General features: G+C 40.1%; 1 protein-coding gene across 1 annotated transcript in view; it reads right to left on the reverse strand.

Annotated features, from left to right (window-relative positions):
• The window catches only part of LOC126176830 (exportin-5), a 189116-nt gene that overhangs the window by 12809 nt on the left and 163183 nt on the right, over nt 1-13124 (reverse strand). Inside the window, exon 17 of the mRNA XM_049924013.1 lies at nt 3881-3994. Coding sequence (XP_049779970.1) covers nt 3881-3994 — 114 coding nt within the window. The remainder of the gene's footprint in view (nt 1-3880; nt 3995-13124) is intronic.

The following is a 13124-nucleotide window of genomic DNA, read 5'->3' on the forward strand; positions in this document are numbered from 1 at the left end:
CCCAAGTCGATACCAGCAGACGAGATCAATGCTCGCTTTTTTTAATAATAATAATAATAATAATAATGATAATAATAATAAAACACACACACATCTCTGGCCACACATACAATATTGCAACTAAGAAAAAAAAATGAGATTTGAACTAACGAGAGATGAAACAAATGCACATTTTGCTCAACAATTTTTACAAATAGGTGAAGGCACATATCCTATTGACCAGACGATCCACCTCATGAAAATCAACAGTGATTTCTGCAACATAACCACTGCCGAAAATGAACTCATCGACCAAATTTATCCAAGCATTGTTCACAACTATACCAATCTGGACTGGCTATTTGAAAGAGCAATTTGGTAACCAAAAATAATATTTGAAATAAAATTCCCAGTGAAGAGAGAATATACAAATCTATCGACATGATGGTAAACATTGAAGGCAGTGTGAACTTCCCTACAGAATTTCTAAACACTTTGCAAGTACCAGGAATGCCATTACATTGCCTCTGACTTAAAATTGGATCTCCAATCATACTACTCAGAAATCTGAATTTGCCAAAAGTATGTAATGGAACAAGGATGATCATCAAACAGCTACCAAATAACATCATCAAAGCGAACTTATGAATGGAAAGTACAAAGGACACACTATTTATTCCCAGAATACTGCTGATCTCTACTGAAATGCCATTCTAATTTTAAAAGACTGCAATTTCCAATCAAAATAGCCTACAGTTTTACAATTAACATAGCGTAAGGACAAACTTTAAAATATTGCGACATCAACCTCAAAGACTCTTTCTTCTCTCATGGTCAACTTACAACTGTGCACTTCACAAAATGAAAAAGACTACAATGTCAAGAAGTCACAACAGGAATTTGTCAACTCAAAGAAGTGCCTGCGTGTAACAGTTTGTAAGTATATGAAATGTAACTACCACGAAGACTCAGTCTCAAGTAGAGCAGGTGGCAGATTTCAGATCATTGTTAGGGTACTATGAAAATGCAATCAGTGTATGAATGAGACTCATTAAAAAACATTCACGCAACAAATGTTGAGAGACCTGTATCAAATACGAAAAACAGAGGATACTGAACAATATACAATGTAGGCAGCACAAATGGTCACAAGTTTGTTTAAACTATGGGAAATGTCATGGAAATGCTGAAGAAACTGAACTGATAGAGGTCTGAAGACAGGCACTATCCTATGAAGGACTACTTACAAAGTTTCAAGAACCAGAACTATGTGTATGTGACAAACCTAGGAATTATTAAAACCGTCCATATTTTGCTCTTACAGGGATTATGAGGACAAGATTACACTATGTGCAACTGGGATGTGAGCGACAACTAATCTTGGTAATGGAAGTAAGTGTTTTGCTATAAGCTACGCTACACGACCAGGTTTTGAAGCAATAAAACAGGAGAGGCAGCAGTCAGCCTCACATAGCACAGTGGTGGATGGTGAGCATGAGTTAACAGCCACAAAAACAATTGGCCAGGCTGCTGTTAAATGGTTGTGGGGCAGCTACTGCGAGATTTATTTGTATGTCGAAATGGACTGTGACACACCAGCGCTGCACCTGGAGATGGAAAGAGAGAATAGCCTCTCCAAAACAGCATGCTCACAATGCAATCTTTTGCAACAAGAAACCTGTGCTCAACCAATAATGTAATGCAATTTTGTAAATATCTGTATGGCAGTGCCTCAGTGTTGTCAGAGATCTATCTATTTTATGTATTTGTGGGAAGACTGTTAGATGCAGAGAAAAAGCAACTGACAATGAAGTGGGTGCATATTAAGGTACCAATCACAATATCTGTACTTACACACCTAACACCCCATGTGCAAATGGAATTGACAGAAGCCCGAATATCTGTACTATGGGAAGTTGCCTCTACCATACACTTCACAATAGTTTGCAGTATGTAGATGTAGATCATCAAACCAATGTGTTGTCTCACCTTCTATGGAGCACCTCAAGCATGACAAGCAGGAACAGAAGATCTGAGATTACGGAAGATCCTTTCTTGGATGAAAAATGGCTGACCTCAGTGCTAGTCCTCTCATACAGATACAACATGCAAAGCTTATTTTTCACTTAATCAGCTGTTGTCAGTCACATAAAGGAACCACCTAATAGCAACAGAGAATGATATGTGTTGTATAGTGATTTGTCCCACACTCTGTTACAAAGTGCGTTTTACTTCAGCATAGTGGAACTCTGGGGTTTTTATAATGGTGGTATGATGCCATTTTAATAGCCAGAAATACACAGGGATTCCTTTCCTAAAGTGGACCCAGCAGTGTTCAGCGTAGCAACCAGTTCCACATGAAGTATTCTCCTCATGTCGACATACAAATGTGATTGTTTGCATGTAGACTTTGCAGGCTCATTTCTCAATACAATGAAGTCAATTGTGGTGGAGTCACTCACTATGTGTGCAAATTATAATCAATGACAACAGAGTAGACGGCCAAGGCATTGTCTAGCATTAATCAGACAGAAGGTCTCCCTAAAACAATAGTTCCACCTAAATCTCTAACTACCCACTGGAACACAGGCTGGGTCTAGCAGTCAGATGCCAGTGTCCCCAGGGCTGACGGGCAACAGATGTTTATTCCCACCATTGCGGACGCTGTGGTGCTACACTGGCTTTTGGCTATTGTAGATTTGGTGGTGGCTATTTCTGCTCAGAAGATTTATGATGTCAACAGTGTTTGCCGCAGTGGTCTGAGGTGAAGGTGATAAGATGGCTCCTCCATTCCTGGATGCCATGAAAGAATTCAATTCTGAGGACACCAATTTGTTACAAGGGGTGTACTGTAATGCTTTTTCCATCTGAGACTGGAAGGTCTTTAAAATTTTCCTGGTTTTCCATTTGCCTATGGATGGTATGGGGCTGTCAGGAGGTGGGAGGTACCTAGTGAGGAGCAAAATTCGGTGACTGTGGCGGTGGCATATTGCTGGCCTGTAACTTTGATGTCTAAGTAAACTGTACAACTCAGTCAATGTTATGACCAAGGCAGTGAGTTCTACACGTATAAAATGTTGAGAACAATGGGAGTTAAAGATGTGACTTTTGCATCTCTATCTAGCAATAGTAATCACTAGCCTATGGAGGCATTTACTTACAACCATACACTTCTTTTATACTGCCTTGTGGAGTGACATACTGAAAAGGAATTACAGATTTCTTCCTTGTGATGGTGATGCGTATCTCCTACCAGCATGTCTTCATACTACTTGCTGTGCACATACAGACAGATACTTACATGTAATTCAGCCTATTAGTCTGTCAGGCATGTTTCCTGACAATTTGCAGGTGCCACAAAACCATGAGGTAAGAAGCATGCTTAGCTTCTTCAGAGTCTCATGAGGCACAATTTTATAAAGAAAGCATGAAGACTTTTCCAGGTATGTGTCTTCATCACCCATGTTTAACATACATGGCCTGAGCTCTTAGCTCTTCATTATTAAGTTCAGTTTTTCTTTAGAGTTCTATTAAGTTTTTACTCTTTAGAGTTCTATTAAGTTTTTACTCTCGTGGAACATTCTATTACAAATGAAATGATCGTATGGCATCATTGGAAAAGAGGCCCTGTCTGAGGTTGTTTGGCTGCCTAGTGCAAGTCTTTCTAATTGATGCAACATCAGTGACTTGCACAATGACAAAGATGAAATGAAATGATTAGGACAATAATGCAAACATTCAGTTCCCACGCGAAGAAGCTCTCAACCCGGCTGGGAATCGAAGCTAGGACCCTGCGATCTAGACACAATGATGCTAACCACTATACAATGAGCTGTGGACATTCTATTACAGTGAGCCTGTAGTAGATTAAGATAGTAATGTAACAGAATAATGTATTTACCTGCTTAGTGATCTTCTTGAATACTTCTTTTTTGGCCTTCTGGTTGCCAGCAGCTATTTTATCATCAAGCTTTTGGAGCTCTTGACTATTACAGTTAGGAATTTGTTTCATTACCTGGAAAAATAAAATATGCTCCTAGTACACAGCTCTAAAAATTAAGCTGCAAATACAAAATACTGTCCAATTCTAAATTTGAAATAATCAGCATAAAAATTGAAAAAATTGAGTACATTAAAAATTTTTATTACAACAGTGCTTTCTTGTCATTCATTTCTTTTTAATCCAGTGGATCACTATGCCTGTGACACACGGTCATGGCATATACAAAACAGTTTTAAAAGAGGAAAAATCTGTATCAATGATGGCAGGAATTTCCAAGTGCATCTATTACAAAGGAAGAATGAGAAGCAGTAATTTGAGTTGAGAGTTGCAAAGTGTTATCAAGTCTCCAAAAAGATAGTCTGCCAGCCTCATCTGAACAAAAAAAAAAAAACGTTTGTACTGGGCCATACCATGAGCTCCCGAAGTTGTTGCAATCTGGGTGGTACTGGAAACAGAATGCTATGCACGATTCTCAATAGTAATATGTATTGCTTCATTTTCTTGCACCTCCATAATCAAAACTAGCTGCATGTAGGAGGTTGTGGACAGTTGTCTTGCTTATATCTAGGCTTTTGCTCATTTCTGTAGCTGACATTGACATGAATGGATTCTTGACAATGACACTCACAATGGCTCAATATTGATTCCTAGTGATTACTTTAGGTCTTCTCACTTTGTCCCGAGTATGAAGACATTTTTCACCATCCTCTTCATATCTTTTTATCCACATCTTTGCATTTATTACCGAGATGACATTAGCTTCTGCAATATAACAGATCAGGCAACTTAATTCCCATATACCAACAGCGCAGCTCCTAGTTACTTCAAAGAAGTAATTCACGGTTTGAAAAGAACTCCTTCCTACTATTAATTTCCTCATTTTTATATAGCTAGTGATGCATTTCGTACATAATAGTTGAGAAAACCATGGAAGTAATGAGCTTGTACTTATTCACAAATCCAATCAGAAAGAATGCCTGTCCACATTGCAATTCCAGCAATTGTCTCTCAAAGATACTCATGATCGTGACTGAGAAGAGGTGCCATATTTTTTCAACAGAAGAGATGCCATATTTTTCCAGGAGCACACATCACATCAGTTTCCAAATGATATCACAATATAAATGATTTTACAATCTCACAGTATGATGGAAATACAATATTTCTTCTCATCACATCAAGACACATTCTGTTTTTGTACTAGCCTGCTTTTTTAACATATAATGATACGTTTTTCCCAAGGGCATGCAGCTTTACGGTATGATTAAATGATGATGGCGTCCTCTTGGGTGAAATATTCCGGAGGTAAAATAGTCCCCCATTCGGATCTCTGGGCGGGGACTACTCAAGAGGACGTCATTATCAGGAGAAAGAAAACTGGCGTTCTACGGATCAGAGCGTGGAATGTCAGATCCCTTAATCGGGCAGGTAGGTCAGAAAATTTAAAAAGGGAAATGGATAGGTTAAAGTTAGATATAGTGGGAGTTAGTGAAGTTCGGTGGCAGGAGGAACAAGACTTTTGGTCAGGTGAATACAGGGTTATAAATACAAAATCAAATAGGGGTAATGCAGGAGTAGGTTTAATAATGAATAAAAAAATAGGAGTGCGGGTAAGCTACTACAAACAGCATAGTGAACACATTATTGTGGCCAAGATAGACACGAAGCTCATGCCTACTACAGTTGTACAAGTTTATATGCCAACTAGCTCTGCAGATAATGAAGAAATTTGTGAAATGTATGATGAGATAAAAGAAATTATTCAGGTAGTGAAGGGAGACGAAAATTTAATAGTCATGGGTGACTGGAATTCGACAGTAGGAAAAGGAAGAGAAGGAAACATAGTAGGTCAATATGGATTGGGGATAAGAAATGAAGAGGAAGCTGCCTGGTAGAATTTTGCACAGAGCATAACTTAATCATAGCTAACACTTGGTTCAAGAATCATGAAAGAAGGTTGTATACATGGAAGAAGCCTGGAGATACTAGAAGGTTTCAGATAGATTATATAATGGTAAGACAGAGATTTAGGAACCAGGTTTTAAATTGTAAGACATTTCCAGGAGCAGATGTGGACTCTGACCACAATCTATTGGTTATGAACTGTAGATTAAAACTGAAGAAACTGCAAAAAGGTGGGAATTTAAGGAGATGGGGCGTGGATAAACTGAAAGAACCAGAGGTTGTACAGACTTTCAGGGAGAGCATAAGGGAACAATTGACAGGAATGGGGGAAAGAAATACAGTAGAAGAAGAATGGGTAGCTTTGAGGGATGAAGTAGTGAAGGCAGCAGAGGATCAAGTAGGTAAAAAGACGAGGGCTAGTAGAAATCCATGGGTAATAAAAGAGATACTGAATTTAATTGATGAAAGGAGAAAGTACAAAAATGCAGTAAGTGAAGCAGGCAAAAAGGAATACAAACGTAAAAATGAGATCAACAGGAAGTGCAAAATGGCTAAGCAGGGATGGCTAGAGGACAAATGTAAGGATGTAGAGGCTTATCTCACTAGGGGTAAGATAGATACTGCCTACAGGAAAATTAAAGAGACCTGTGGAGAAAAGAGAGCCACTTGTATGAATATCAAGAGCTCAGATGGAAACCCAGTTTTAAGCAAAGAAGGGAAAGCAGAAAGCTGGAAGGAGTATATAGAGGGTCTATACAGGGGCGATGTTCTGAGGACAATATTACGGAAATGGAAGAGGATTTAGATCTACATCTACATCTACATCCATACTCCGCAAGCCACCTGACGGTGTGTGGCGGAGGGTACCTTCAGTACCTCTATCGGTTCTCCCTTCTATTCCAGTCTCATATTGTTCGTGGAAAGAAGGATTGTCGGTATGCCTCTGTGTGGGCTCTAATCTCTCCGATTTTATACTCATGGTCTCTTCGCGAGATATACGTAGGAGGGAGCAATATACTGCTTGACTCTTCGGTGAAGGTATGTTCTCGAAACTTTGACAAAAGCCCGTACCGAGCTACTGAGCGTCTCTCCTGCAGAGTCTTCCACTGGAGTTTATCTATCATCTCCGTAACGCTTTCGCGATTACTAAATGATCCTGTAACGAAGCGCGCTGCTCTCCGTTGGATCTTCTCTATGTCTTGTATCAACCCTATCTGGTACGGATCCCACACTGCTGAGCAGTATTCAAGCAGTGGGCGAACAAGCGTACTGTAACCTACTTCCTTTGTTTTCGGATTGCATTTCCTTAGGATTCTTCCAATGAATCTCAGTCTGGCATCTGCTTTACCGACAATCAACATTATATGATCATTCCATTTTAAATCACTCCTAATGCGTACTCCCAGATAATTTATGGTATTAACTGCTTCCAGTTGCTGACCTGCTATTTTGTAGCTAAATGATAAAGGATCTATCTTTCTGTGTATTCGCAGCACATTACACTTGTCTACATTGAGATTCAATTGCCATTCCCTGCACCATGCGTCAATTCGCTGCAGATCCTCCTGCATTTCAGTACAATTTTCCATTGTTACAACCTCTCGATACACCACAGCATCATCTGCAAAAAGCCTCAGTGAACTTCCGATGTCATCCACCAGGTCATTTATGTATATTGTGAATAGCAACGGTCCTATGACACTCCCCTGCGGCACACCTGAAATCACTCTTACTTCGGAAGACTTCTCTCCATTGAGAATAACATGCTGCGTCCTGTTATCTAGGAACTCTTCAGTCCAATCACACAATTGGTCTGATAGTCCATATGCTCTTACTTTGTTCATTAAACGACTGTGGGGAACTGTATCGAACGCCTTGCGGAAGTCAAGAAACACGGCATCTACCTGTGAACCCGTGTCTATGGCCCTCTGAGTCTCGTGGACGAATAGCGCGAGCTGGGTTTCACATGACCGTCTTTTTCGAAACCCATGCTGATTCCTACAGAGTAGATTTCTCGTCTCCAGAAAAGTCATTATACTCGAACACAATACGTGTTCCAAAATTCTACAACTGATCGACGTTAGAGATATAGGTCTATAGTTCTGCACATCTGTTTGACGTCCCTTCTTGAAAATGGGGATGACCTGTGCCCTTTTCCAATCTTTTGGAACGCTACGCTCTTCTAGAGACCTACGGTACACCGCTGCAAGAAGGGGGGCAAGTTCCTTCGCATACTCTGTGTAAAATTGAACTGGTATCCCATCAGGTCCAGAGGCCTTTCCTCTTTTGAGCGATTTTAATTGTTTCTCTATCCCTCTGTCGTCTATTTCAATATCTACCATTTCGTCATTTGTGCGACAATCTAGAGAAGGAACTACAGTGCAATCTTCCTCTGTGAAACAACTTTGGAAAAAGACATTTAGTATTTCGGCCTTTAGTCTGTCATCCTCTGTTTCAGTACCATTTTGGTCACAGAGTGTCTGGACATTTTGTTTTGCTCCACCTACCGCTTTGACATAAGACCAAAATTTCTTAGGATTTTCTGCCAAGTCAGTACATAGAACTTTACTTTCGAATTCATTGAACGCCTCTCGCATAGCCCTCCTCACACTACATTTCGCTTCGCGTAATTTTTGTTTGTCTGCAAGGCTTTGGCTATGTTTATGTTTGCTGTGAAGTTCCCTTTGCTTCCGCAGCAGTTTTCTAACTCGGTTGTTGTACCACGGTGGCTCTTTTCCATCTCTTACGATCTTGCTTGGCACATACTCATCTAACGCATAATGTACGACGGTTTTGAACTTTGTCCACTGATCCTCAACACTATCTGTACTTGAGACAAAACTTTTTTGTCACTTTTCCTAAACAGAAAAATCTTCCTACCCTTTTTAATATTCCTATTTACGGCTGAAATCATAGATGCCGTAACCGCTTTATGATCGCTGATTCCCTGTTCTGCGTTAACTTTTTCAAATAGTTCGGGTCTGTTTGTCACCAGAAGGTCTAATATGTTATCGCCACGAGTCGGTTCTCTGTTTAACTGCTCAAGGTAGTTTTCAGATAACCATTTAAAAAAATTTCACTGGATTCTTTGTCCCTGCCACCCGTTATGAACGTTTGTGTCTCCCAGTCTATATCCAGCAAATTAAAATCTCCACCCAGAACTATAACATGGTGGGGAAATCTACTCGAAATATTTTCCAAATTATCCTTCAGGTGCTCAGCCACAACAGCTGCTGAGCCAGGGGGCCTATAGAGACATCCAATTACCATGTCTGAGCCTGCTTTAACCGCGACCTTCACCCAAATCATTTCACATTTCGGATCTCCGTCAATTTCCTTCGATACTATTGCACTTCTTATCGCTATAAACACGCCTCCTCCTTCACTGTTCATGAAATGGGAGATACGATACTGCGTGAAGAGTTTGACAGAGCACTGAAAGACCTAAGGCGAAACAAGGCCCCGGGAGTAGACAACATTCCATTAGAACTACTGATAGCCTTGGGAGAGCCAGTCCTGACAAAACTCTACCATCTGTTGAGCAAGATGTATGAGACAGGCGAAATACCCTTGGACTTCAAGAAGAATATAATAATTCCAATCCCAAAAAAGCAGGTGTTGACAGATGTGAAAATTACCGAACTATCAATTTAATAAGTCACAGCTGCAAAATACTAACGCGAATTCTTTACAGACAAATGGAAAAACTGGTAGAAGCAGACCTCGGGGAAGATCAGTTTTGATTCCGTAGAAATGTTGGAACACGTGAGGCAATACTGACCTTACGACTTATCTTAGAAGAAAGATTAAGGAAAGGCAAACCTACGTTTCTAGCTTTCGTACACTTAGAGAAAGCTTTTGACAATGTTGACTGGAATACTCTCTTTCAAATTCTGAAGGTGGCAGAGGTAAAACACAGGGAGCGAAAGGCTATTCACAATTTGTATGGAAAGCAGATGGCAGTTATAAGAGTCGAGGGACATGAAAGGGAAACAGTGGTTGGGAAGGGAGTGAGACAGGGTTGTAGCCTCTCCCCGATGCTATTCAGTCTGTATATTGAGCAAGCAGTAAAGGAAACAAATTTGTTAACATCGAGTATTCATTTAAGTCTCAGGAAGTCGTTTCTGAAAGTATTTGTATGGAGTGTATCCATGTATGGAAGTGAAATATGGACGATAAATAGTTTGGACAAGAAGAGAATAGAAGCTTTTGAAATGTGGTGCTACAGAAGAATGCTAAAGATTAGATGGGTAGATCACATAACTAATGAGAAAGTCTTGAATAGAATTGGGGAGGAGTTTGTGGCACAACTTAATTAGAAGAAGGGATCGGTTGTTAGGACATGTTCTGAGGCATCAAGGGATCACCAATTTGGTAGTGGAGGGTAAAAATCATAAAGGGAGACCAAGAGATGAATACACTAAGCAGATTCAGAAGGATGTAGGCTGCAGTAGGTATTGGGAGATGAAGAAGCTTGCACAGGATAGAGTAGCATGGAAAGCTGCATCAAACGAGTCTCAGGACTGAAGACCAGAACAAATACAACAACAACAACAACATGATATATGTGCCCCTAACTTACAAGCACTTATTGCTTATTTGTTCGGATTAGCCAAAATTATGGTGGCGAGTTTCTATAATGAAGTATACCAAGCAGATAAGTAGGTACACCATGGTGACAAACGGGTGTGGGAACAATGACTCACTCTCACTCCCAGCCCTTGTTGTTGTGCACTGCTATGACCTTTGTAGTGTCTAAGGACAGTGCACTGCCAGCTGGTTCGCAAAGCGCTTGGTTACGCTAGTTATCAATCACTGGCACGCGCAACAGTTGTACTGTATTCGTTCAGGTGTAGTGGCGTATGTATTTTCGTCATGAGTAAATGGAAACATTCAATATTAACTCTCAAAGAAAAACTGAATTCTTTGAAGCAGACAATGGTGAGAATGTATCTAAACTGGCAGTGGAACTGGGTGTTGGTAAAGCAAACATTTGTGATTGGAAGAAGAACCGAGTGAAGCTTGAACAGTCTTGTGCAACATCTACGGGAAAAACACTCGAAATTCGGCAGACTTTGAAACAGTCCCAGCACAATAAAGTGGATGGAGCTCTTTTCCTTTGGTTTATGCAGGAAAGAGAAAGGGGAACTCCTTTGAGTGGAGCACTGGTTCAGGAGAAGGCTGTTTACCTGAACAAGTTAATGAATGGTGTTGAGTCCTTTAGTGCGAGTACGAGTTGGTTGGACAGATTCAACGAATGTCATGGAATCTGTCAGCTAACAATTACTGGAGAGAAGCTTTCTTCTGACCGTGATGCAGCAAAGGAATACTTGGGTGAGTTTGAAAAAATGATAAGAGAGGGAGAAAGTATTCTTCCCAACAAATTTATAACGCTGACGAGACTGGCCTTCATTTTAGGGCATTGCCAACAAAAAGCCTGGCATCAAAAGCAGGCAACCATGCTCCTGGTTTTAAAATGTGAAAAGATCATGTGACTTTATCAGTGCGCAGCAACATTGCTGGTAATCACAAGCTGCCTTTAATGCTGATCAGCAAATCTGCTAGGCCCAGAGATTTTAAAATCTGCAACATGAAGTCCCTGCTCATATATTATCACAACCGGAAAAAAGCATGGATGGATGGTAAGCTGTTCACTGCCAGTTTGTTCCCTCTGTTCAACGGTTTTCTAAGGAAACTCATTTGTCTCCCTGTTCAACACTTTTGATTGATAATGCGCCATCTCACCCTAGCACTGAGGAATTATGTGATGGAGAAATTGTGGCGAAGTTTTTGCTGCTGAATGTTACACCACTTCTACAGCCGATGACCCAGGGCAAACTTCAAACAGTAAAACTGATGTACAGAAAACAATTTTTAAGAATGCTGATCCAATATGATAGCATTCCTTTAGTGGACAAAATGAAAAAGACCAATGTGAAGGGTGTTGTTTATTGGGCCGCAAAAGCATGGCAGAATATTTCAGTAAATACTCTGAGAAAATCATGGAGAAAACTGTGGACATCTCTTGACTTTCAGGACAACCTAGTTGACAATGAAGAGGAAAATCTACCACAAATGATACAGACAATCCCTGAATGTGAAGAAGCTAGTGAAGGAGATGTAGATGAGTGGATGGCAGCGGATGGGGCATGTGTGGAGAACCTTACTGACGCTGATTTAGTTGCTGCTGTGACTCAACACCAGGAAAAACTGGACTGCTGTGATGGAAGTGATAATGAGCCTGAAAGCGACAAAGGAGAGCTGGTGCCACACAGTGACAAAGCAGAAACCCTTGACTTCGTGCTGCGTTATTTGGAGCAACAGCCTGCTGATCTGATGTATATGAGACAATGGTGCAACTATGCGTCATATAACAGACTGTCTTCATAACGCCACAAAATTTAGTTTCTGCCATCTAAAAAGTAGGGATAAAATGTCCACTGTATTTTAGTATGTTTGACAGCTTTTCTTTCATTGTTATGCATTGCTTAAACCTAATGTTTTCTTGCCAATTTTTCTAATACATGTTTACTATACTGTGTAAATTAAAATAGTGTGTATGTACAGCAGTTTACCGCACAGTTTTACATACTTGGACTAACATTTTTCATGTTTGGATTAACCGAACATTCGGATAACTGGTATTCAGATTAGTGGGACTCTGCTGTACTTCGCTCAACTGCTGCTTGACAGCAACTGACACTATGGCCAGGTGGGAAAAAAGTCACACATGAGCACAAAGGCTCAAAGTCGGCTCACGCAAGTGCACTAGATTCAAATCCATCCGGTGTTCGGAAAAAAAAAGAAGAAGAAAAGAAAAGGGAGGGGGGGGGGGGGGGGTAGAAGATCAGGTACTTATTTAACAAACCTCGTATTAATAGTAAAACCTGATTATACGATCAAAGTTTCACAATTTTTAACAGTGCTAGAGTGTTTTCCTGTTTCATTTTTGATGCATTCTTGTGTGTGCATGCATGTGTGGGAATGTTTAAGCAGTTTGCAACGCAGACCCCTATAAATGTGTTTTTGCCACACAGAGAATAATATTGTTTTGTTATTTTAAGATTTTTAGTTTGAATCAAATTGGATATAGTCACTGAAAACTCAAATCTCATATAGCAGAAATAGTTTTCTGGAATTATGGAATAGGAAATGTGTTGTGATTTTATGAAAAACTGTCACATTGGCAGATAACGATAATAATGCCTGAAGTAGTTAACATTTTTCTAATTAATAC

This window comes from Schistocerca cancellata, chromosome 3 (assembly GCF_023864275.1).
Source record: "Schistocerca cancellata isolate TAMUIC-IGC-003103 chromosome 3, iqSchCanc2.1, whole genome shotgun sequence".
Classification (NCBI taxonomy): Eukaryota; Metazoa; Arthropoda; class Insecta; order Orthoptera; family Acrididae; genus Schistocerca; species Schistocerca cancellata.